We start from the raw sequence: 26235 nt of genomic DNA, 5'->3' as shown, positions 1-26235 counted from the left end.
TGGAGAAACCCAGTCTCTACTAAAAATACAAAATTAGCCGAGCGTGATGGCTATACCTGTAGTCCCACCTACTCGCTAGGCTGAGGCAGGAGAATCGCTTGAACCCAGGAGGTGGACATTCCAGCCTGGGCAACAAGAGCAAAACTCCGTCTCAAAAAAATAAATAAATAACAAAAATAAACTGGGCACGGTGGCATGCGCCTGTAATCCCAGCTACTCAGGAGACTGAGACAGGAGAATCGCTTGAACCCAGGAGGCAGAGGTTGCAGTGAGCCAAGATTGTGCCATTCCACTGCAGCCTGGGCAACAAGAGCGAAACTCCGTCTCAAAAAAAAAAAAAAAAAGTGATTTGGTCAGAGAGCAAGTGCTTATTTGCCTTGGGAATAACCAGGATGAAACCTGTCAACCTGTGGTTGGGTTACGATTCCTGTTCTCTAAGTCTGCATTTCCTCATTTTTTAGCATCTGAAAGCCGGTGAATTTCCCCTGCCTGAATTTCCAGATGACTACAATTTGGGAGACATTTTCCTAGGGGTGGAGTATATCTTCCATCAGTGTAAAGAAGATGAAGATTACAATGACATCCTGACTGTAAGCGGGGATGCTGAAATCATATAACCTGGCGCATGGAACATGGGCCATACAAAGGGGTCGAGATCACAGCCCTGCATCCTGTGTGTCCATGGGTACCATAAGGGCCACTGGGGGAAGAACCTGTAAGCAGGGTGTGAGGAGCACCCAGGCTGGGTAGGAACTGCATGCCTCATGCGACAGTTGGAGGAGAGAGAGAACATGCTGTGAAAACACAGAAGCTCCCAGAGAAGCCTTCTCAGCTTTTATCTCTGGAATACAGCAGACTATGTTGAGCTAACCCAGACCTGCTGGATCAGCTTCTTTCTGAGCTGCCAGAAGTACAGAGGTTGGAGCCTCCACCACCTTCCAGATCTGTTTCTCCTCAGTGTAATCCGCCTATGGGTTCTTCCTGCCCACTGAACAGACAAAACCAATTCACTGAGACCGTTGTATTGCAGTAGAGAAAGAGTTTAACACAGAGCTAGCCAAGTGGAAAGACGAGTTATTATTCAATCTTCCAGAGAACTCAGAGGCTAGGGTTTTCATGGGCAATTTGGCAGGCAGGGACTAGGGAATGGGTGCTGCTGATTGGTTGGGGACAGACCATGGGGTATAAATGATTTTTGTCCGCTGAGTCCACCTCTGGGTGAAGCCACAGAATCAGCTGAGTCATGAGTCTCAGGTCCAGGTGGAGTCTGTAGGTTGCCAGCACTCAAAAGTCTGAAAAACGTCCCAAAAGACCATTCTTAGGTTCTACTATTGACGTTATCTTATTGGGGAGCAATTGGGGCAGTCACAAATCTTGTGACCTCTGGCTGCATGACTCCTGAGCAGCAAGGAATCAGAGCAAGGCAAGCTGGGGAAGAAGAGCTGCTGGCTGGCTCTCCTCAGGACACCTACATCTGAGCAGAATTCAGGCCCCTCCCATTGTCCTCATCTTGTGGCCCTTCACTAGCTTTACAGAGGTGGTTTCAGTCCTGAGCAAGGAGGGGATTCGTTTTAGGGAGGGATGATTACTATTCCTGATTCAAAGTTAAACTCTAGATTAAATTCCTCCCATAGTTAACTTGGCCTGTACCCAGGACTGAGTGGGGACAGCCAACCTGTGAGACTAGAAGCGAGGTGGAGTCAGCCACGCAAGTTAAACTCTAGATTAAATTCCTCCTGTGGTTAGCTCGGCCTGTGCCCAGGACTGAGATGGAGTCAGCTGTGCCAGACTTCTCTCACTGTCATCATCTTTGCACAGGTGGTTTCAGCAGCTTGATGCCAAAAAAAAAAAAACCAAAAGGTATTCTGAAAAGCCATGTATGAGTGAATCGTACTTGACTTGGCCTCCTTTGACTGAACAGCCATGCCCTGAGTCGTCCTTGGGGATCCAAGTGCATGTGTGTGGTTTGAAGCAGAGCTTCCCAGCCAGACCCAGCGGGAAAGGCTGGGACGGCCACACAGGAACCTGGGCTGGGCGCCAACTGCTCCCCCCAGACCTGGGTGGGACGTGCCCGCCACACATACCCTGCTGGCGAAGGGGAAGCTTCTGAGAGTGACAGGAAGTGGCCCAGCCCGAGATTCAGCCCTGGGATCTCTGTGGCCAGCAACTGTGGGGGGCATGAGGACATCTGCTTCCATTTTCCCCAAACCTCCTGAGATTCTGTTCCCTGGTCTGCCCCTGGCATTTCTTCCTCGGGCCCAGAGCCCTCTCCGTGGGGCTCCCTATTAACCTGAATGGAGGGCCAGTCCACTATCCCAGGACTTCATCATCATGGCCACAGGCCAGGACAGCTCTGCTCAGGGCTGGCTCTCAGCTGCACCCTCCATGTACCCTGCTTTGTCCTTCATGTCTCCAGGCGCCTCACACCAGCCCCAAGGATACCCACCTCCCAGGTCTCCCTCCTCCCTCCACCCAAATCCCAGGGGAGTACTACTGCTGTGGCCCATGTGGCTCCATAAGCCCCCTTGGTGCTGTGCCTGCTCAGGGTCCACAGGCCCTCCCTCCTCTTCCTCCTCCCCCAGCTCTGGGCTCCATCTGGGTGCCCCTCCCCTGTGGGCTTTAATCCAGCCCTGTCTCCAGGAGGACATGGTAAATGTGGGTCTTCCCGAGTCACCAGCAGTTGCACCTCCCTTCCCCTGTGCCTTCATACCTCTTCTCCACTCCCTGTGCTGCCTGTGCACCAAAGCTCTACCCACAGTGTTCAGTAAAATCAGGGGCCACTGGAGGCCCCGCCCTCTAACTGGGGCACTGCCCCTCCTAGGGGTTGGGCCTGGGGTGTGGACTGTGCCCTTGCCTCGTCCCTCTTAGGGCAGGGAGGCCACCCCGGCCAGTGCCCCACTACCCCCCAACCTTGCGGCACCCACCCCTCCTCACTTCTTCATAATCCACCCTCCTTGTCCGTTACTCCTGTGGCTGGACAGCTCCATCCTGGGGGCCCTCCCCAGCACAGTGCGGCCGAACAGCACTCCACATTGACTAAAGAGTCTGAAAGGTGCTTGCCTGCTTTCCCTTTTAGATGGAAGGGAGCTGAGGCCGAGTGCCTGTGATTCCTGCGCGGGGGTCTCACAGCAGCCCTGGGGTCCTGCAGCCATGCACCAAGAGCAGCCTGTGGCCCTGGGGTGTCCCTGAAGGGGCAGCTTCCTGTGGGGTCATCCTCTGAGCCGGTTTGAAATTATTCTGACAGGTGACGGCCACCCACGGACTCTGTCACTTGCTGGGCTTCACACACAGCACAGAGGCGGAGTGGCAACAGGTAAGGAGCCCATCCTCCCGCTACCCAGGGGGTGTGTGGGGGAAGGAGGCTTCCCCAGGCCCCTGCCAGCCCCCACCCTCCATCCTGACCACCCCCGCAGAAACTGGACCTCAGACCTGCCCTTGGAAAAATGACTCAGATGCTTGCTTTCAACACAGGGCTCCCCAGATACTTCCAGCTGAATGTGTTCACTAAGAAAAGCGGTCTGTGTGCGAGGCCGAGAGCCACAGCTGACACTAGCAAGTGGTGCTTGGTCAAAAACGTCCAGTCAGCTAGAGACTAGGCCAGACCCGGGGCCGGGGCGGGAGCTCTGCACTAAGTGAATTCAAGGTTGGTTTCCCCCAGGCCCAGGCGCTCTGTCTACAGAGGCCCACGCAGGCTGCGGTCCACGTGGTTAACACGCACACAATCCTGTTGGCGAGCAAACCATCCGCTTCTGTGAAAGTCATGAAAAACCTTTTTCATTAAAAAAAGAAAAAGTTCGCTGGGGGCAGTGGCTCACGCCGGTAATCCCAGCACTTTGGGAGGCCGAGGAGGGTGGATCACTTGAGGTCAGGAGTTCGGGATCAGCCTGGCCAACATGGTGAAACCCTGTCTCTACTAAAAATACAATAATTAGCCGGGCGTGGTGGCGGGCGCCTGTAATCCCAGCTACTCGGGAGGCTGAGGCAGGAGAATCGCTTGAACCCGGAGGTGGAGCTTGCAGTGAGCGCTCCTCCCCCTCCCCCCTTCTCCCTCCCGCGCTCCCCTTCCCTCTTGCAGCCCCGCTTCTTCTCCCAGCCTGTGGGTACTCGCTGAGCTCAGGTCCTGGTTAAGATGCCAGGAGGCGGGTCCCGCCCTTCGGCCTGAGCTAGAGCCGCGCGGGCGGCCAGGTTCCCCCAAACCCTGTGGGAGGGGCGTCCCGAGGAGGCGACCCCTGAGAGTGGGGCGCGGACCCCTTCCCTGGGGAGGGCCCAGCGCGCTTCGTTCCTTCCAGATGTTCCAGAAGGAGAAGGCGGTGCTGGACGAGCTGGGCCGACGCACTGGGACCCGGCTGCAGCCCCTGACCCGGGACCTCTTCGGAGGGAGCTGAAAGCAGGACGGGGCAGGGTGGGGGCTGCGGGGAGCCGGGGTCCCACACAGATAAATAACAAATGAATATACGGGGGGAACTTCCTCTCATTTCTTTCACAGCACGTCGGGTATTTTTCATAATTGTAAATAAGACGGTTCCGAGCCGTGGCATCGAGAGGGCGTCCGGAGTTCCGGGAACGCGTGGCCCCCGCCTGGGAGCACCACGCAGCGCCCGCCTCTTACCCGTCCCTGCCCGGAGCCTGCGCCCTTCCCGGGGGTCCCTGCCCGGAGCCTGCGCCCTTCCCGGGGGTCCCTGCCCGGAGCCTGCGCCCTTCCCGGGGGTCCCTGCCCGGAGCCTGCGCCCTTCCCGGGGGTCCCTGCCCGGAGCCTGCGCCCTTCCCGGGGGTCCCTGCCCGGAGCCTGCGCCCTTCCCGGGGGTCCCTGCCCGGAGCCTGCGCCCTTCCCGGGGGTCCCTGCCCGGAGCCTGCGTCCTTCCCGGGGGTCCCTGCCTGGAGCCTGCGCCCCCGGAGAGGAAGGGGCTCGAGGGGTTTGGGTCCCGCAGCCCGTCCTTCCATAGAAAAGGCTCTTGCGTCAGTATTTCCTGCTTTACCTCCTGAGTATTCGGATATTCGATTAAACCCTGGCGTTTCAGCGCCAGCGCACGCGTCTTCATCAGGGCAGCGCGTCGCAAGGGCGCTGGTTCCCCCTGGGCCTCCCGACCCGGCCCCCTGGCCACCGACACCGCTCTAGCCGGGCCATGGGGAGGCCTCGGAGCAGCACCTCAGAGACCCTCGTGAGCCCTAAAATCTGGGGCTACTATTCTGATCATCTGTTTGTCCTGTAAAATGATTTAGGGTCATGAAAATGCCTTTCCACTGGACTTGCGTCCTGTCTTAGCCTGGACTTGTCCCCTTAGGAACACAGGCCAGGCCCCTCTGTTCCTGAAGTCGCTGCACCACCGCGCCCTTCCATGGAGAGCGTTCTGTTTACCGTGGAACTAGCCTAATGTCGAAAAAGTACTGGTGAAAATAGAAAACAGAGTCAGCTTTAATCCAAGCTTGTAACAAGAGCACACAGTTGGGATTCACATTCAAAAGCCCTTAAGAGACTGAGAGGCCTGGAGACCTGCCAGCTGTGGGCGGGATTTTGGAGGTTCCTGTTTGCTGTTAGAACCCAGCCCCAGGAGCCTCTGTTCACATCCTGGGGCGCTCAGGGCTTCTTGGGAATTCCTGGGGGCTGAGGACGTGGGGGTCTGGCTTTACTGGGTAGTGCCCAGACACGACTGCAGAGCTGGGCCACTAGTGCCCCCAGCAGCCCATAGCCAGTGACCCTGGGGCCCAGACCCAGCCTGGGTGGTCCCAGCCCTCTGGTGGACAGGGTCTCTGATGTGTGCTGGGGCTGCCATGTGTCCCACCGTCAATGAGGCTATCTCTTCATCTATTTTTTCTTTTTTCTTTTTTTTTTTTTTTTTTTTTTTTTTGGAGACAGAGTCTTGCTCTGTCGCCCAGGCTGGAGTGCAGTGGCCGGATCTAAGCTCACTGCAAGCTCCGCCTCTCAGGTTTACGCCATTCTCCTGCCTCAGCCTCCCGAGTAGCTGGGACTACAGGCGCTCGCCACCTCGCCCGGCTAGTTTTTTGTATTTTTTAGTAGAGACGGGGTTTCACCAGGTTAGCCAGGATGGTCTTGATCTCCTGACCTCGTGATCCGCCCGTCTCGGCCACCCAAAGTGCTGGGATTACAGGCTTGAGCCACCGCACCCGGCCTTTCTTTTTTTGAGACATAGTCTTACTCTGTCGCCCAGGCTGGAGTGCAGTGGCATGATTTCTGACTGCAACCTCTGCCTCCCAGGTTCAAACGATTCTCCTGCCTCAGCCTCCCGAGTAGCTGGGACTACAGGCGTGTACCACCACGCCCAGCAAATTTTTTGTTGTTGTTGTATTTTTAGTAGAGACAGGGTTTCACTATGTTGGCCAGGATGGTCTTGATCTCCTGACCTCATGACCCACCTGCCTCAGCCTCCCAAAGTGCTGGGATTACAGGCGTGGGCCACTGCACCCGGCCTCTCTCTTCATCCCCTCTGCTGTAAGGGACTGCTTGTGTCTTCTGCCCTTTTTACTGGTTTTTCTTTTTTTTGATTTGGAGGTATTACTGGTTGGAAGTATTTATATGTATTATTGAACACAACCCTGGTTTTTTTAGTTTTGTTTTGTTTTTGAGACAGAGTCTCGCTCTGTTGCCCAGGCTGGAGTGCAGTGGCATGATTTCAGCTGACTGCAACTTCTGCCTCCTGGGTTCATGCTATTCTCCTGCCTCAGCCTCCCGAGTAGCTGGGACTACAGGTGCCCGCCACCACGTCTGGCTAATATTTTTGTATTTTTAGTAGAGACAGGGTTTCACCGTGTTATCTAGGATGGTCTCCATCTCCTGACCTCGTGATCCGCCTACCTTGGCCTCCCAAAGTGCTGGGATTATAGGCGTGAGCCACCATGCTTGGCCTGTTTTGTTTTTGAGATAGAGTCTTGCTTTGTTGCCCAGGCTGGAGTGCAGAGGTGCAATCTCGGCTCATTGTACCCTCTGCCTCCTGGGCTCAAGCCATTCTCCTGCCTCAGCCTCCCAAGCAGCTGGGACTATAAGTGTGCACCACTATGCCCGGCTAATTTTTGTGTTTTTGTAGAGACAGGGTTTCACTGTGTTGACCAGGCTAGGCTTGAACTCCTGACCTCAAGTAATCTGCCCACCTCAGCCTCCCAAAGTGCTGGGATTACAGGTGTGAGCTACCACACCGTGCCCAGCTCAATCATGTTTTTTTTTTTTTTTTGGAGTGATTCTCCTGCCTCAGCCTCCCAGGTAGCTTGTACTACAGGTGTGTGCCACCACGCCTGGCTAATTTTTGTATTTTTTAGTAGAGACAGGGTTTCACTATGTTGGCCAGGCTGGGCTCAAATTCCTGAACTCAAGTGATCGATCCACCTGGGCCTCCCAAAGCGCTGGCATTATAGGTGTGAGCCACCGTGCCTGGCCCCAACCCTTTCTTTCTTTAGGGAATGTGAGCAAATGCCCTACTGACCTAAACCTGAGGAAGAGCCGCCTGTGGCCCAGGCAGCAGTAGCATCACCTCTTACCCATGCAGGGCAGTGTCCTACTCTAGGAACTTGGGAGTTGGGAGTGGGGGCTCACGGGTCACCACTGCCCAGCCTGTCCCCAGTCACACTGTCCTGATTCTGGACCCTCTTGCAAGCCACAGGATCATCAGAGCAGGTCCCTCCTCATCCTTCTGCTCCCGGAGTCACCCAGCCCTTCACCTTCTGTATGTGTCCCAGATTCAGCTCCTCGCGTGCCAGAAAGAATCTGGATTCTTGACTGGAGTTGCATTAAATCTGCAGATCTGCTGGCCCCGTGGGGGCTCTGACCCACGCGTATGTGCTGCCTTGGTCCCTGGGTCATCTTCAACCTCTCTCAATGAGTGTCACCCACCTTATCAGGTGTACAGGTGTGTACAGTATGCCCTGAACCCCCACCTACCACCCCCCGCCCCGCTCTCCTGACCACAGGCAAGGAGGTGTGGCCATGAGAAGCCCCCACTCCTAACTACCAGGTACCAGGCACCCAGACCCCCAAACCCCTGCCAAGCAGCCCAAGTCCACTTTCAGGGCCTGCTCTGAGCTCTTCAGCCCACCCAGGGGGACCAAGGTGGACCAAGGGGGGACTGCATATGGGGGTGAACTCATCCCCTGCCCCACCCTCAGGCGTGACCCCACCCCTCCTGCAGGCCAGTCAAGGCTAAGCCAGCCCAGCTGTGCCCTAACCGGACACTCGGGACGCCAGAACCCTTCATCCCTGTGAACCCAGCAAGACCAGGCCATCCAAAGACCACCACTTCCTGTGACATTTCTTCCCTCTGTTGTATGAAAAATTCGGTTGAGAAATATTTAATAGAAGGAAAGAGAAATGCCATGCTAGAAAGTCACTCTGAAAAGAGGAAACGGAGTCAGAGCTTTGGTTTGAGCTTTTAACGGGAGCACAGAGTCTCCGGAATCACCTTCAAGAGGCAGGAAAAGATAGTTTTGAGAGAAGTGAGCGTTACTGCCAGTAGCTGTGCTGGGCTCTTTGGTGCTCACACCCGTCCATCCATGTGGGCACCACGTGGCTCTCCCTGGGGAGCTCTGAGGCCGGGTCAGCCAGAGCGGAGGCCCCTGCAGCTCAGTGGCAACTCTGGCCATCCTGTCTCCTACCTGCAAACTTTCAAGGATGGAAGCACGGGGACAGGGTTCCTCCTTGTGCGGAACTTCAGGAATGAAGGAATCTGTGCTAATGGGAGGTGAATGAAAGCTTATATAAATACTTAAAAATATGTAAATAACATTAAAAGAGCAAAGAAACATAATTGCACCCAATAAAAAAAGTAACAAAAAAAGTAAAGAAAAGAAATAGTCAAGGTAGCCTATCCACATGGTAAGAAATCCCAGAGCACAGAAGGAAACTGAACTGAGGACAGGAAGCCGCCCCTCCACTGCCCAGCACTCACCTTTGCTTTACAGGAACGAGAGCGGTCGGTGCAAACCAGCACGTAGAGATCTCTGCATTTATAGCATTAGCACTCTCCGTTTGTTTGTTTTTTAAACTCAAAAGGGATCACGTGACACACAGCTTGCTTCTTTCACTTTTTTGTTTTATTTTTTGAGACAGGGGCTTGCTCTGTGGTCCAGGCTAGAGTGCCGTGGTTCCATCACAGCTCACTGCAGCTTCTAACTCCTGGGCTCAAGCAATCCTCCCATCTCAGCCCCCAGAACCGCTGAGATCACAGGTGCATATCACCACACCTGACTAGTTTTTTTAATTTACTTTTTGTAGAGACGGGGTCTTGTTATGTGACCCAGGCTGGTCTTGAATTCCTGAGCTCAAGTGATCCTCCTGCCTCAGCCTCTGAAATGCTGGGACTACAGGCATTGAACCATGCACCGCTACTTCTTTAGTGGGAGTCTGCTCCACAGCTGTGATAAACGGGTGTCCCTAGTTACTAAATTTGACTTTGTGGTATTTTTCCCATCAGGATGTTTACATTCCATGTGGCTAAAGCTATTGATCTTCCCGATTCTGGCTTCTGAGCTGAGGTTTTCTTAAACTCTTTCCGGATGAAATCTTTATTTCAGGATCATCAGTCTGGTAGTGTCCACGGCCTCAACTTTACCTCCGTGATGGAAGAGGGGGACCTGAGGCTCCCAGGTGGGCCGGCGCCACACTACAGGAAAGGAAGGGTCCCTGGGAGGGGCTGCTGCCCTGCGCGGGTTCACAGGCCCCTCACTGCAGGGGTCCCAGAGCAAGGGATGCCCCCTGGAATGGCCCTGTGGCCAGAAAGCGAGCCTGCCCAGCTTCCCCCGGAGGGGCCTGCGGTCCACACTCACGTGGCCACTCTAGGGGGCAGCAGGGTCTCCCCCTGCTCCTTTCCATGGACCTGCCACAGCCCACAGCCCTGAGGAAGCCTGGGGGTGGAGGGTGCCCCGGCCAGGGTCTCTGTGACTCACATTCAGGGTGGGCCGGGCTTCCACGGGTTGGGGGCGGGCTGGAGGACAGTGGCGGCCCCAGGTGGCCACGCAGCATGGTGGTGGTGGTGGTGGTGCACGACGGGCAGCCTTGGCCTGGCAGCTCGTGGGACCCCCGGGGGCACACATGGCGGGTCCTGCCACAGACACACCTGCAGCTCAGGATGCGGCCCAGGTTGCTCCCCACCTCCACTCCTGCCCTGTTCCTAACTGGGGCGGGGTTCCGTGTGATAGGCAGGATGGCAGGGGTCTAAGCATCCTTCCAGAGGAGGCCCCTCCCCAGTCCCAAATTGTGCAACCCATTCCTCATCTGGCTGGGACTCGATGGGGATGGGGGCTTCACGGCCAGACTGCAGACCTGAGCCAGGAACGCCCTTTCAGAGCTACACAGATGCAGAAATTTCCAGAGGAAAAACCACTCAGACCCTGTGTTTCCTTGACTTTGGGGTCTGCTAGGGGCTGAACCTACCTGCAGGGCTGGGGGCAGGGCCTTGAGCATCCAGTTCTGCAGGACCAACTGGTGCACCTGTGCGTTCTGCAGCAGCAGCAGCTCCACCATGTCTGTAGGGAGACACGGGGACCCTGAAGAAAGCTTCTGTTTCTCATATTTGTTAAAGTGATAGAGCATGTTATAGGACCAGAGAACACGTGTGTCTACACTGTGCAGGTCCCCGGGGCGTGCCCTGAGTCTGTACACGGTGCAGCTCCCCCGGGGCATGCTTTGAGTGTGTCTGTACACCGTGCGGGTCCCCGGGGCAGGCTCTGAGTGTGTCTGTACACCGCGCGGGTCCCCGGGGCAGGCTCTGAGTGTGTCTGTACACCGTGTGGGTCCCCGGGGCAGGCTCTGAGTGTGTCTGTACACCGTGCGGGTCCCCGGGGCGTGCCCTGAGTCTGTCTACACCGTGCGGGTCCCCGGGGCAGGCTCTGAGTCTGTCTGTACACCGTACAGCTCCCCGGGGCAGGCTCTGAGTCTGTCTGTACACCGTGCGGGTCCCCGGGGCAGGCTCTGAGTCTGTCTGTACACCGTACAGCTCCCCGGGGCAGGCTCTGAGTCTGTCTGTACACCGCGCGGGTCCCCGGGGCAGGCTCTGAGTCTGTCTGTACACCGTGCGGCTCCCCGGGGCAGGCTCTGAGTCTGTCTGTACACCGTGCGGGTCCCCGGGGTGTACTCTGAGTTGTGGAATCTCTAGGTCAGAGGGTGTGCATGTTGAAAGGTGTGTGATGGGCCCCACAGCTCCTTAGGAGGCTACTCCCATCTGCCTTCCCGCCTCCTCCCCCCAGGCTGCGTGGGGATCCCAGAAAGGCATGTCCATGTCTCAGTCTCCCCTCACCTCAGAGTGTGACCTTATTTGGAAAAAGAGTCTTTGCAGATGTCATTAAGGATCATGAGATGGGCCGGGCGCAGTGACTCACGCCTGTAATCCCAGCACATTGGGAGGCCAAGGTGGGTGGGTCACCTGAGGTCAGGAGTTCGACACCAGCCTAGCCAACATGGCAAAACCCTGTCTCTACTAAAAATACAAAAATTAGCCAGACACGGTGCCTCACACCTGTAATCCCAGCACTTTGGGAGGTCGAGGCAGGTGGATCACCTGAGGTCAGCAGTTTGAGACCAGCCTGGTCAGCATGGCAAAACCCCATCTCTACTAAAAATACAAAAATTAGCAGGGCGTGGTGGTGGGCATCTGTAATCTCAGCTAGCTGGGAGGCTGAGGCAAGAGAATTGCTTGAACCCAAGCGGCAGAGGTTGCAGTGAGCTAAGATGGCGACAGTGCACGCCAGCCTGGACAACAGAGCGAGACTCCGTCTCAAAAGAAAAAAAGCGGCTGGGCGCGGTGGCTCACGCCTGTAATCCCAGCACTTTGGGAGGCCAAGGCAGGTGGATCACGAGGTCAGGAGATCAAGACCATCCTGGCTAACATGGTGAAACCCCGTCTCTACTAAAAACACAAAAATTAGCCGGGCGTGGTGACAGGCGCTGGTAGTCCCAGCTACTCGGGAGGCTGAGGCAGGAGAATGGCATGAACCTGGGAGGCAGAGCTTGCAGTGAGCTGAGATCGTGCCACTGCACTCCAGCCTGGGTGACAGAGTGAGACTCCGTCTCAAAAAAAAAAAGAAAAAAGAAAAAAGGCCTGGTGCAGTGGCTCAGGCCTATAATCCCAGCCCTTTGAGAGGCCCAGTTGGGTGGACCACCTGTGGTCAGGAGTTCGAGACAAGCAAAACCCTGTCTCTACTAAAAATACAAAAATTAGCCAGGCGTGGTGGCTCAAGCCTGTAATGCCAGCTACTTGGGAGTAGCTGAGGCAGAATCGCTTGAACCCGTGAGGCAGAGGTTGCAGTGAGCTAAGATCGTGCCACTGCACTCGAGCCTGGACGAGATTGAAACTCCATCTCAAAAAAAAAAAAAAAAAACACTAAAACATCTAAGCCAGTTGTCGTGGTGCACGCCTGTAGTCCCAGCTACTCAGGAGGCTGAGGTAGGAGGATCGCTTGAGCCCAGGAGTTCAAGGCTGCAGGGAGCCGTGATCATGCATGCCCCTGAACTCTAGCCTGGGTAGCCTGGGTAACAACGAGATACTGTCTCCCCAAAAAATAAATAATAAAATGTGTTCATCCACAGACACCATGAAGAGACTGAAAAGGCAACCACAAGAAGGATGGAATACTCAAAATACATGTATCAAAAAAGGACTCATTAAAGAACTTATAAAGAATCCCTAGAAACCAATAAGGCAGGCAGACAGTCTGAAAGAAAAATGGGCAAATTACTTAAATGGACACTTCACAAAAAAGGATATTCAAGTAGCCAAGGCCAGGCATGGTGGCTCATGCCTGTGATGCCCGCACTTTGGGAGACCGAGACGGGGGAAGTCCTTGAGACCAGGAGCTGACGCCAGTCTGGGCAACCTGGCAAGACCTCATCTCTACACAGTTTTTTTTTTTTTTTTTTTTTTTTTTTTGAGATGGAGTCTTGCTTTGTTGCCCAGGCTGGAGTGCAGTGACGCGATCTCAGCTCACTGCAAGCTCCGCCTCCCAGGTTGATGCCATTCTCCTGCCTCGGCCTCCTGAGTAGCTGGGACTACAGGCACCTGCCACCACGCCCAGCTAATTTTTTGTATTTTTAGTAGAGACGGGGTTTCACTGTGTTAGCCAGGATGGTCTCGATCTCCTGACCTCGTGATCCGCCCACCTCGGCCTCCCAAAGTGCTGGGGGTTTTTTTGTTGTCTGTTTTTTTCGAGGCGGAGTCCCGCTCCGTCACCCAGGCTGGAGTGCAGTGGCACGATCTCCGCTCACTGCAAGCTCCACCTCTCAGGTTCACGCCATTCTCCTGCCTCAGCCCCCTGAGTAGCTGGGACTATAGGCACCCACCACCACGCCCAGCTAATTTTATTTTTGTATTTTCAGTACAGACGGGGTTTCACAGTATTAGCCAGGATGGTCTCGATCTCCTGACCTCGTGATCCACCCACCTCGGCCTCATAAAGTGCTGGGATTACAGGCGTGAGCCACCGCACCCGGCTACACAAAATTTGTTTAATTAGCTGAATGTGCCTGTAGTCCCAGCTACTCAGGAGGCTGAGGTGGGAAGAATGCTTGAGCCCAGAAGTTGGAGGCTGCAGTGAGGTATGATCACACCACTGCACTCCAGCCTGGGCAATGGAGTGAGACCCTGTCTCTTACAAAAAAAAACCTCAAAAAACAAAAACAACTGGCCAATAAATATAGGAAAAAGTGAAATGCAAATTAAACCAGAATGAACTTCTATAACATGCCCACCAAGCTGCCAAAAATGAAAAGTCTGAAAATACCAAGTGTTGGTGAAGTGCTCTGGCGACTGAAATTCTCATTCATGTATGTGGAGTGTAAATGGGCACAAACCTTTTGGGAGACTGCACGGCTGTATTTCCTGACCCAGCCGTTTCAGTCCTAGGCATGCGTTCCATTAGAGGGCAAAAAGGCCTGTGCAGATGTAAGCTGGGAATCCTGAGCGGGGACGGAAGCAACCCACGTGTCCATGAGTGGATAAACGGATGCAGAAACGGTCTAGCCATGCAATGGACTATTACTCATCTGTGACCTGCTGTCATGTGGGTGAACCTTGAGGACATCATACTAAGTGAAATAAGCCAGTCACAAAGACAAATACTGTGTGACTCCACTCATATGACACATGGAACACAGTTGAACTCATAGAAACAGAACACAGGACGGTGGTTGCCAGGCAGTGGCGGGGGGGGGGGGTGATGTAGTCCGATGGGCGGAGTTTGAGATTTGCAAGATAAAAATGTTCTGCGGCACAGCAGTGACTATAGTTAACACTACTGAACTTTGCACTTAATAAGTGGTCGCAATGGTGAAGTTACATGTTTTTTTGTTTTTTTTTAAATTACAAATTAATCTTTTTTTTTTTTTTGAGACAGGGTCTCACTCTGTTGCCCAAGCTAGGGCGCCCTGGTGTGAACACAGCTCACTGCAGCATGGACCTCCTGGGCTCAAGGGATCTTCCCATCTCATCCTCCCAAGTAGCTGGGACCACAGGCACATGCCACCATACCCAATTAATTTTGATATGTTTTGTAGAGACGAAGTTTCAATATGTTGCCCAGGCTGGTCTTGAACTCATAGGCTCAGGTGATCCACCCGCCTCAGTCTCCCAAAGTGCTGGGATTACAGATATGAGCCACTGTGCCATGCTGTAAATTAACTTTTAAAAAAAGAATCTTGAGTGCTGGGTGCTGTAATCCCAGCTACTTGGGAGGCTGAGGTGGGAGATTGCTTGAAGCCAGGGGTTTTGGACCTGCCTAGGTGATATAGCAATGCTGTGACTCAGAAAAAAATAAGACTCATGAGATGGGAACATAATCCTGGATTATCTGGGCATGCCCAGTGCAATCACAGAGTCCTTAGAAAGTGGTGAGAGAAAATGACTATCAATCTAGATTTGAATACGCAGCAAACTTGCATTTAAAAGTAAGGGTAGGGCCGGGCACGGTGGCTCACGCCTGTAATCCCAGCACTTTGGGAGGCTGAGGCAGGTGGATCATGAGGTCAAGAGATCGAGACCATCCTGGCCAACATGGTGAAACCCCATCTCTACTAAAAATACAAAAATTAGCCAGGTGTGGTGGCTCATGCCTGTAGTCCCAGCTACTCGGGAGGCTGAGGCAGGAGAACTGCTTGAGAGGTGGAGGTTGCAGTGAGCTAAGATCGCACCACTGCACCCCAGCCTGGCGACAGAGCGATATTCCCATGTCAAAAAAATATAAATATTTTACAAATTACTTTAGAACAGTTATTAGGCAAACTCCCTCAGTATTTACTTTCTTGCGAATGTATTTCCATTTATTTATTTATTTATTTAGAGACAAGGTTTCACTCTGTTGCCCAGACTGCAGTACAGCAGCACAGTCACAGCTCACTGCAGGCTCCACATCCTGGGTTCAAGCGATCCTTCCACCTCAGCCTCAGCTGGGACTACAGGCATGCACCCGACACTTGGCTAATTTTTGTATTTTTTTGTAGAGATGGGGTTTCACCATGTTGCCCAGGCTGGTCTGAAACTCCTGAGCTCAAGCAATCCTCCCATCTCAGCCTCCCAAAATACTGGGATTACAGGCGTGAGCCGCTGCGCCTGGCCTCCCCTTATTTTTTATTTTATTTTATTTTATTTTTTTGAGACAGAGTCTTGGTCTGTCACCCAGGCTGGAGTGCAGTGGCGTGATCTCAGCTCACTGCAACCTCTGCCTCCCGGGCTCAAGCAATTCTCTTGCCTCAGCCTCCCAAGTAACTGGGATTACAGGCAGCCACCACCACACCCGGCTAATTTTTGTATTTTTAGTAGAGATGGGGTTTCACCATGTTGGCCAGGCTGGTCTTGAACTCCGTGGCTCACGCCTGTAATCCTAGCACTTTGGGAAGCTGAGGTGTGTGGATCACCTGAGGTCAGGAGTTTGAGACCAGCCTGGCCAAAATGGCGAAATCCCATCTCTACTAAAAATGCAAAAATTAACCGTGGGCTGGGCGTGGTGGCTCATGCCTGTAACCCCAGTACTTTGGGAGGCCGAGGCAGGAGGATCACCTGAGGTGAGGAATTTGATACCAGCCTGCTCAACATGGTGAAACCCCGTCTCTACTAAAAACTACAAAAATTAGCTGGGCGTGGTGGCAGGCAGCTGTAATCCCAGCTGCTTGGGAGGCTGAGGCAGGAGAATTGCTTGAACCCAGGAGGCGGAACTTGCAGTGAGCCTAGATGGCGCCACTGCACCAGCCTGGGCGACAGAGCAAGACTCCCTCTCAAAAAAAAAAAAAAAAAAAGCCCGGCGTGGTGGCGGGCACCTGTAATCCTACCTACTCAGGAGGCTGAGGCAGGAGAATCGCTTGAACCTGGTGGGCAGAGGTTGAAGTGAGCCAAGATTGTGCCAGCTCACTCCAGCCTGGGCAAAAGAACAAGACTCTGGGCTGGGCGCGGTGGCTTACGCCTGTAATCCCAGCACTTTGGGAGGCCGAAACGGGTGGATCACGAAGTCAGGAGATCGAGACCATCCAGGCCAACACGGTGAAACCCCGTCTCTACTAAAAATTAGCCAGGCATAGTGGCGGGCACCTGTAGTCCTAGCTACTCGGGAGGCTGAGGCAGAAGAATGGCGAGAACCCAGGAGGCGGAGCTTGCAGTGAGCCGAGATCGTGCCACTGCACTCCAGCCTGGGAGACTGAGCAAGATTCTGTCAAAAAAAAAAAAAAAAAAAACAAGACTGTCTCAAAAAAAAAAATTACTCAGTTTCAGATATTCTAAGCAACAGAAAATGGACTAAGACGTGGACTAAGACATCCACCAACAGGTGAATGGATAACAAACTGATATATTCACACAATGCAATACTACTCCGCAATTAGAAGGAACCATGTATTGATACACCCAATGATAGTGATGAATCTTAAAACAGTTACGCCGAGAGAAGCCATACAAAAAAGAGTACATACTGTGTAGACCGTTTCTATAAATATCTAGAAAATGCAGGCCGGGCACGGTGACTCACGCCTGTAATCCCAGCACTTTGGGAGGCCGAGGCGGGTGGATCACAAGATCAGGAGTTCAAGACCAGCCCTGCCAAGATGGTGAAACCCCATCTCTACTAAAAATACAAAAAATTAGCCAGGTATGGTGGCACGCACCTGTAATCCCAGCTACTCCGGAGGCTGAGGCAGAGAACTGCTTAAACCTGGAGGGATGGAGGTTGCAGTGAGCCGGGATCGCAACACTGCACTCCAGCCTGGGCGACAGAGAGAGACTCTGTTTGAAAAAAAAAAAAAAAAAATCTAGAAAATGCAAACTACTACATAGTGACAGAAAGCTGCTCAGCAGTTGCGTGGGGGTGTAGGAGGAGGGATTAAAAAGAAACACGAGGACACTTTGGAGGTGATGGATGTGCCCAGTCTGGATTGCAGTGATAGTTTCATGGATATAAGCATATGTTAAAACTTATCAAGCCGGGCATGGTGGCTCACGCCTGTAATCCCAGCTTTTTGGGAGGCCAAGGCCAGTGGACTGCCTGAGGTCAGGAGTTCAAGACCAGCCTGGCCAACATAGTGAAGCCCTGTCTCTACTAAAAATACACAAAAATAGCTGGGCATGGTGGTGGGCGCCTGTAATCCCAGCTACTCGAGAGGCTGAGGCAGGAGAATTGCTTGAACCCAGGAGGTAGAGGTTGCAGTGAGCCAAGATTGTGCCACTGCACTCCAACCTGGGCAACAAGAGCGAGACTCTGTCTCAGAACAAAGAAACAAAACAAAACTTGTGAAACCGGGCTGGGTGTAGTGGCAAACGCCTGCAATCCCAGCACTTGGAGAGGCTGAGGTGGGCAGATCACCAGAGGCTGGGAGTTCGAGACCAGCCTGGCCAAAATGGCGAAACCCATCTCTACTGAAAATACAAAAATTAGCAAAGCATGGTGGTGCACGCCTGCAGTTCCAGCCACTTGGGAGGCTGAGGCAGGAGAAATCACTTGAACCCGGGAGGCAGAGGTTGCGGTGAGCTGAGATCGTGCCATTGTACTCCAGCCTGGGCAACAAAGTGGGACTCTCTAAATAAATAAATAAATAAATAAATAAATAATAATATCAAGTATTTAAAGTTATTATTATTATTTTTGAGACAGAGTCTCGCTCTGTTGCCCAGGCTGGAGTGAAGTGGCACGTTCTCGGCTGACTGCAACCTCTGCCTCCCGGGTTCAAGCAATTTCTCCTGCCTCAGCCTCCCGAGTAGCTGGGATCACAGGCACCATCACCACGGTTGGTTGATTTTTGTATTTTTAGTAGAGATGGGGTTTCACCATGTGGGCCAGGCTGGTCTCGAACTCCTTACCTCAGGTAATCCACCCACCTCAGCCTCCCAGTGTTGGGATTACAGGAATGAGCCACCGAGCCCGGCCCTAAAAGTTATTTTAAAAGAAACATCTTAATAATGGTTTTTGAATAGATGATAATTGGATGAGTTGGAATTGGAGCCCAATTATTTTACCTCCTAGTTGAGTTATCTTTCTTATACTTCTTGTTTCCTTCCCTATATCATTCATATAAGGATTTCTTAAAGTTAAAATTATTTTCATGTTGAGCAGCCAAAAGCTGACCCTAAGTGACTGTCCTGCTTCCAGAAACATTTTCCCTTTCAGTAATTTCCTCAACCCACAACAATATGAATATGGAACACTTACCTTCCTTAATACTTCCTGACCGTTGAGTAGGGAAGGCCTGGGGAGGAGGAATCTGTGCTATGAGTGGCTGCTGAGGGAGCTGCTGAATGATGGTGGCAGGAGGCTGGGTGACCTAGGAACAGCCAGGTGATTAGCTATCTGCATGTGTCTTTGAATAAAGTGTCTCCAGTATCTACTACCCAACCATCCACCCATCCATCCAACCAACCACTCATCCACCCACCCATCCATCCAACGATCCAACCACCCATCCAACCAACCAACCATCCACTCATCCATCCAACCAGCCAACCAACCAATCATCCACCCACCCATCCATCCAAACAACGATCCACCCACCCATCCAACCAACCAACCATCCATCCATCCAACCAACCAACCATCCACCCACCCATCCACCCACCCACCCATCCAACCAACCAACCATCCACCCACCCATCCACCCACCCATCCATCCACCCACCCACCCATCCAACCAACCAACCATCCACCCACCCATCCACCCACCCATCCACCCACCCATCCATCCACCCACCCACCCATCCAACCAACCAACCATCCACCCACCCATCCACCCACCCATCCATCCACCCACCCATCCATCCACCCATCCATCCATCCAACCAGCCAACTAACCATTCATCCACCCACCCATCCATCCAACCAATGATTCACCCACCCATTCAACCAACCAATCATCCACCCACCCATCCACCCACCCATCCATCCATCCACCCACCCACCCATCCACCCACCCATCCATCTACCCACCCATCCATCCACTCACCCATCCATCCAACCAGCCAACCAACCATTCATCCACCCACCCATCCATCCAACCAATGATCCACCCACCCATTCAACCAACCAACCATCCACCCACCCATCCAACCAACCAACCATCCACCCACCCACCCATCCACCCACCCATCCATCCACCCACCCATCCATCTACCCACCCATCCATCCACCCACCCATCCATCCAAGCAGCCAACCGTCTACCTATACATCCATTCATCTGTCCAAGGAGAGCTTTAAATGATTAACCCCAGACATTGAATAGATGGTTGAATGGAAAGGTACTTCAGTCTTGATATCACTTAGGATGTAGTATTTTTAATGTTTCCCATGTTTCCTGTTTTTAGCAGGGGGCGCTGAAGCCTGGTTCCACTAATTCTGCTTCAATAGGAGCATCCAACACTTGGTATGGTTTCTTTTCTTTTCTTTCTTTCTTTCTTTTTTTTTTTTTGAGACAAAGTCTTGCTCTTGTTGCCCAGGCTGGAGTGCAATGGCACAATCTCAGCTCACTGCAATCTCCGTCTCCCAGGTTCAAGCAATTCTCCTGCCTCAGCCTCCCGAGTAGCTGAGATTACAGGTGCCTGCCACCATGCCTGGCTAATTTTTGTATTTTTAGAAGAGATGGGTTTTCACCATGTTGGCCAGGCTGGTTTTGAACTCCTGACCTCAGGAGATCCACCTGCCTTGGCCTCCCAAAGTGCTGGGATTACAGGCGTGAGCGTAATGGTCAGTCCGGCCTGGTCAGTCTTTTTCATTGTAGCCACTTTAATAGCGATACAGTGGTGGCTCACTGTGGCTTTAATTTGCATTTCCCTAATGATGGATGGTGTTGAGCATCTGGGGCAGACCGGTGTGTAGGATGGCTGCATCCTAACAGGCGTTCTCAATTCTGTCCCAGTGACCTCTCTATCCCAGCCCCCATGACAACTTGGTTAATTACTGTACTCCATCATATACTGTAGTACATATATAGAACACGTCATGAGAGTAAACTTTGGTGTCTCCTCTGAGTAAAAATAAATTACAGCCGAATATTCGAGTATGAAAGGCCTTCTGTTTTATCCTCTTCTAGCTGTGCAAGGCTGCCTGGCCTCGTCCCTTCTTCCTCAGTTCACAGAAAGGATGGCAGAGACCAGGAGTTGGCAAACTTTTGCCAAGGGCTAGATCGTAAACGGATTCCAAAGCAGGACACACTGTCAGCTACAGCTCTTGAGTTGGCCATTGCAGTGTGAAAGCAGCTATGGACAATGTGAAAAAAAAAGGGTCTGGCCCAATAAAACTTTATTTATGAACACTAAAATTGGCATTTCATATAATTCTCATATGTTGCAAAATATTATTATTTTATTGGCTTTTCCCCAAGCATTTAAAAATGTAAAACCATTCTCAGCTTGCAGGTTGCATGAGAACAGGAGGCAGGCCAGCTCTGGTCTGAAGCTGTGGTTTGCCAACCCCTGCCACAGACCCATGAGGCTTTCTTAGAGCCACTGTGCCTATCCTGGCTGATGGGACCTTCTGCTTCAGGGGCTCTGTGTCCAGCTGCCAGGAAGCTCATCTTGGTGACCCACGGCCCCTGCTTACCTGCCTGGTGTCACTGGAGCTGAGAGCAAAACCTGCAGGCATAACTGGCCCTGACGGATACACAGTAAGTATAGATGTGTTTGGGATGAGGAAGATGGGGGGTCCACAGCAACGACCCCCCGTACTCCCTTCTGTGCTAGGAGGAAGTTCCTGGTGCTGGAAGACGGGAAGGCACAGGCTGGGAATATCCAGAACCTGGTGAAGGCAACCCATCTGCAGAGGAGGGTCTGGGGCAGGTCCTTTGGAGGCTCCCCTTCCCTTTGTTCCCTCCGCCATGTGCTGCTGCCGGGGTCCCCTCCCAAAGGGCAAACGCCTTCCAGGTCATAGACTCTGCTGCCCTGTCTAGAAATTCCCACCTCAGCCTCTTCTTCTCTCCTACCCTCCCTGCACCCTAGTCACACGAAACCCACCAAAGCCTTGACCTCCAGGCCCCCAGCTTCCGTCCCGCCTCTGGTCACACGAAACCCACCAAAGCCTTGACCTCCGGGCCCCCAGCTTCCGTCCCGCCTCTGGTCACACGAAACCCACCAAAGCCTTGACCTCCGGGCCCCCAGCTTCCGTCCCGCCTCTGGTCACACGAAACCCACCAAAGCCTTGACCTCCGGGCCCCCAGCTTCCGTCCCGCCTCTGGTCACACGAAACCCACCAAAGCCTTGACCTCCGGGCCCCCAGCTTCCGTCCCGCCTCTGGGTGCCTGGTTTCCCTCTGACCCATTTTTTGCTTCAGAAAGTCAGAGTTGTTTTCTGCTGCTTGTCACCCAGAAGGCTGAACAGCTGTAGGAGGCTCTCAGAGGTGGAACACACTATTTACCTTTAACATTCTGCCCTGGACATTGGGGCCTTAGGCATCTCCTGGGCATGATAAAGTTTTTTTTTTTTTTTTTTTTTGAGATGGAGTCTTGTAATCTCTTTCTGGGCTCAAGTGATTCTCCTGCCTCAGCCTCCTGAGTAGCTGGGACTACAGGCATAACGCCACCAGGCCTGGCTAATTTTGGTATTTTTAGTAGAGACCGGATTTCGCCAAGTTGCCCAGGCTGGTCTCAAACTCCTGACCTCAGGTGATCCACCTGCCTCGGCCTCCCAAAGTGCTGGGGTCCATCACACCCAGCCAGGGATAAAGTTTTGAGGAGTTGACCTACTTCCCCAAATTCAGGGCCCTCTGCCTGCTGAGCTCTCCTGATATACTTCTACCCCTAATGCAACATTTAAGGCCAGGGCTGGGGTTTGGGAGACAGAGCTGGGCCCCAGCCTCCCTCTGTGATCAGGGGTAAGCAGTCCGGGGAGGCCCGAACAGTGTCCAGGCAGGGGAAATGCAGGAGCGGCTGGCCCCCTTCAAGGGTGGGCCTTGGGAGGATGGGGGTGACGAGGCAACCTTGCTGCAGGCACAGTACCTCCCACTTTCCGTAAAATATTATTATTATTTTTTTTTGAGACGGAGTGTCACTCTGTCGCCCAGGCTGGAGTGCAGTAGCACGATCTTGGTTCACTGCAACCTCCACTTCCCGGGTTCATGCCATTCTCCTGCCTCAGCCTCCCGATTAGCTGGGACTACAGGCGCCCGCCACCACGCCTGGCTAATTTTTTGTATTTTTAGTAGAGACGGGGTTTCACTGTGTTAGCCAGGATGGTCTTGATCTCCTGACCTCGTGATCCGCCCACCTCGGCCTCCCAAAGTGTTGGGATTATAGACGTGAGCCACCGTGCCCAGCCATAAAATCTTAATTCTGTACCTGCCTCCTCCTTTCAGATGTGCTCCTGCCTTCGCCCTCTTACCATAGGCAGGATGATCCTTGGCGGGTCTGGGGCCAGCGGGGTTGGGGAAGCAGCGGGTAGGATGCCCGTGGGGGGCAGCTCAGGGGGCAGGGCTGATCCGAGGGCTCCTCTGCTTGCCCCGTTCCAGGCCTGGGCCCGAGAGAGCTCGTCCAGGAGGTGTTGTTCCTGCAAGGACAATGCAGAGCTGCTGCACACTGGGGAGGGGGAGCCCCAACACTGCAGAGGCACCCGCAGCCTCAGGCTCAGGCCAGCCTGGGCTGGGTACAGGCCCCTCTCCAGGCAGGATGGCCATGGCTGGAAGACCCTTCGAGGGGTGTGCGCACGAGGGTGGCCTCCTTCTGAAATTTACCCAAGTGTGTCAGCTAGTTTCCAGTTGTTTTCTTTTCCCAGCCAACAGGATCTGTTCTTTCAAGCCAGTTCCAGGCCTACTTCGCTGCAAAGATCTCCCCCTAGAAAAGCGGCCCCACCTCCCTGGCGTCTCTGCCACTCAGATGCATCTTTGGTGAGTGCCGTGGGAGCAAACCTCCGGGCATCCCAGAATTCCAGGTCCTCCTGGAATTGGGCCCCTACTCAACATTTCCTGCCCTGATGGAAACCCGCACACGGGCAGGTCTCTAAGCTAACAGTGCCCTCACTGGGGCCTGGCCCTGAGAGTCCAGAAAGGTCTTCCCCAATACCCTCCCACCCGGTGCTGTAAGGCTGAGCAGCCGTCTCTACTACAGTGAGCTCAGCCAGGTTCGCTCAGAGGGTTCAGGGCCTACCCGGAGTCTCTGCAGAAGGTCTCTCCTTCTCTTCAGAGCAGTCTGCAGGGCGTCGTCCGGCCGGTCCTCATTTCCTGGAGGGAAGCACCTGCTTGCTCACCAAGGAACGCGTAGAGGCTGTCGCTGCAAGCACTCGGACCGGATGGCACTGCACCCATGTCGGAAGGCCCTGCCTCACCCACACTCCCAGGATGGATGTGGCCTGGGAAGCTCCTGGGCTTAGGTTATCCCAGAGAAAGAGGGACCAGTGCTGGGTAAGGAGGGCAAGGGGCAGCATCAGAGGAGGGGTAATCCAGGGAACTCAGTGTTGGAGTCTGGCCAACGGTCATCTCATTCCTGGAAGGGAGCCTGAAGTCACACGACCAGATTCCTCCTGAGTGCATTTCGTACACAGTCCCTTGGGCTCTGGGAGGCCAAGGCCTCTACGGGACTGGTTGCAGCCTGATCTTGGCCACCTGGAGCCACCCTCTGGCCCCAAGTGGTCTAGAGTCTGGTCTGACCCCCAAGTATCTGCATATCCCTCAAGCCTGCCCCCCAGTCCGGGCGTGGTGGCTCATGCCTGTAATCTCAACAGCGGGAGGTTGCGCTGGGAGGATTGCTTGATCCTAGGAGGTCAAAGGTGCAGTGAATTGTGATCAGGCCACTGCACTCCAGCCTGGGCGACAGAGTGAGACCAACTCTGTCTCAGGAAAAAAAAAAAAAAAAATCTGGCCGGGCACAGTGAGTCACACCCGTAATCTCAGCACTTTAGGAGGCTGAGGTGGGTAGATTACTTCAGGCCGGGAGTTCGAGGCCAGCCTGGCCAACATGGCAAAACCCCGTCTCTACTAAAAATACAAAAGTTGGCCAGGCGTGGTGGAGTACACCTGTAATCCCAGCTACTCGGGAGGCTGAGGCATGAGAATTGTTTGAACCTCAGAGGTGGAGGTTGCAGTGACCTGAGATTGCACCACTGCACTCCAGCCTGGGTGATAGAACGAGACTCCTTCTCAAAAAAAAAAAAAAAGAAAAAGAAAAAAACGAAGTCTACACTCTTTGGGGAAGGGTCTGCACTCAAGAGAAGGCTCCGGAAGGTGGGGGGCAGGGTTCTGACCTCCTTTCTCTTAGGCACAGGGGTCCTGCCCCTCACCCAGCATCACACTGGAGTGGGGCCGTTGGGAACCCCAGCCAGTCCTTGGGGGTCCCCAAACTCTCTGCCCCAGGCACTGGTAGCCATTCTGTTCCCTTGCACTGGCTCTGCAGTCAGGGGACCTGGTTTGGGATTTTCTCTCTGTATTGAGACTGGGCTCTGCCTTTGGCAGCTGAGCCCCCACAGCTCACAGGTTGCCCCACGTTCCAAAGAACAGGAAATGCTCCTCCGGCCTCCTTAGCTCCTCCCTGGATGTCTCCGGGTAACAGTGAGGACAGCAGCTCCTCCCCAACCAATGGGCAAGCTCAGGCTCTGGAAGCAGAGCAACTGGGTCTGATCTGGGTGTGACCACTGCCAGGGTGAGCAACCTCTTTCTGCCTCCATTTTCTCATCTGCAAAATGGGAACAATGAAGGTGCACCCTTTTGGGGTTTGCAGACTAAAGGTGATAAGGAATGGGGGTGTCTTCAACTCTGAATGTAAAGGAAACGTGTTGAGGACAGTCTTGGTGGTACCAGGAGTGCGGGTGATTCCCAGAGTTGCTGTCCCCACCTCCCCCTGGTGCGGCTACACTTGTGTCTGTCTGTGCTGGTTCCGAGCAGCCCAGGGGCTCTCACCTGGCTCGAGGTGGAGGCCTTCAGGTCCCCCTTCCATGTTCTGCCGTTCTTGCTCCAGCTTCTGTGAGGAAAAGAGACCATGACGGAGACACTGGCTCCAGGCAAAGGCTCTGTGTGCTCCAGGAATGACTAAGAGGCTTTCCGAGTGAAAAGAACGGTATGTCAGGAATAACCCAGCCCCTCCAGGGCCAACAGGTGGGAGACGAACCCCCTCCAAGGATCTTCATGAGCTGCCTCTGTCAGCCTGACCTCTAGCGAATTCATGTGTTCCACCTGCAAGCCTAGGGGCGGATGCTCTGAGTGGCCCCTTCAGGCAGATTTCTGAAGTGCAACCCTGGGAGAGACTGCACTGGTGAGGCCTCCAGGCTTCCCAGTCAGTGCATGCCTGGATCATCCCCCACCTGAACCCTGAGCTGAGCAGTTACCTACTGGGTGTGTCCAAGCGTGAGTCCCTCTCATGGCGGCCTGTGGGCCAGGATGCAGGGCTGGCAAAAGGCGGGCAGCAGGTCCCTCAGACAGCAGGAGAGGGAACAATGCAGGCAGGGGGTGCAGAGGAGCCCCCAGGCACTGAGGCCCCCCGGACCAGACCCTCAGAGAATGTTAAGACTGAGTCTGAGGATGGGTCTGCTGGGCTGCCAGCCCCAGGCCCGGCCCTTGGGGCCCTGCATTCTGCACCTGCAGGGCTGTCTCAAACAGTCCCTCCAATGCCACAGCCTGGCAGTTGTTAAAAAAGGAGCACCCCGGGCTCTGCCTCACCTGTCCCAAGAGCTTCAGCGTCAGTCGGGTCACGTGCTCTGCTGCTGATGAGTCCAGCATGGTGGGAGCTGCAGGAGACGACTGTAGGGGCAGGGGAGGCCGCAGCCCACCTCCCTCCCTGGTTCTGTTACTCGAAGGAAAGAACTGCTTAGCAGGAGCCCAAGCACCAGTGTCACCTGCGGGGCTGTCCTTACCTCCTGGAG

The 26235-nt window shown here is 53.8% G+C and overlaps 2 protein-coding genes across 17 annotated transcripts in view; one reads left to right on the top strand and one right to left on the bottom strand.

Moving 5' to 3' along the window:
* Window positions 1–9388, top strand: part of YBEY (ybeY metalloendoribonuclease) — a 14151-nt gene extending 4763 nt beyond the window's left edge. For 3 of the 15 annotated variants that reach the window (XM_045387801.3, XM_045387800.3, XM_045387802.3), the window contains exons 3-6: window positions 462–590; window positions 3245–3313; window positions 7687–7856; window positions 8136–8794. In XM_045387801.3, coding sequence (XP_045243736.2) covers window positions 462–590; window positions 3245–3313; window positions 7687–7856; window positions 8136–8379 — 612 coding nt within the window. In that variant the 3' untranslated portion in view covers window positions 8380–8794. The other 12 variants (XM_015446709.3, XM_005548484.4, XM_005548485.4 and 9 more) reach the window with 9 other exon arrangements.
* C3H21orf58 (chromosome 3 C21orf58 homolog) lies at window positions 9281–26235 on the bottom strand. 2 transcript variants are annotated; one of them, XM_065540925.2, is made up of 8 exons: window positions 26033–26235; window positions 25277–25337; window positions 23532–23605; window positions 22771–22935; window positions 18619–18730; window positions 10376–10467; window positions 9889–10043; window positions 9281–9605 (listed from the first exon to the last, which is right to left on the bottom strand). In XM_065540925.2, the coding sequence occupies exons 1-7, from the start codon at window positions 26090–26092 to the stop codon at window positions 9891–9893; spliced, it is 717 nt and encodes a 238-aa protein (XP_065396997.1). In that variant the 5' UTR covers window positions 26093–26235; the 3' UTR covers window positions 9281–9605; window positions 9889–9890. The 2 variants fall into 2 exon arrangements, with proteins under 2 accessions (XP_065396997.1, XP_045243747.2); XM_045387812.3 differs by lacking the exon at window positions 9281–9605 and having other exon boundaries at window positions 9750–10043.

The sequence above is a fragment of the Macaca fascicularis genome, chromosome 3, assembly GCF_037993035.2.
Source record: "Macaca fascicularis isolate 582-1 chromosome 3, T2T-MFA8v1.1".
Taxonomy (NCBI): domain Eukaryota; kingdom Metazoa; phylum Chordata; class Mammalia; order Primates; family Cercopithecidae; genus Macaca; species Macaca fascicularis.
The sequence above is the reverse complement of the archived record's forward strand: the minus strand, read 5'-3'. Positions and strand labels throughout refer to the sequence as shown.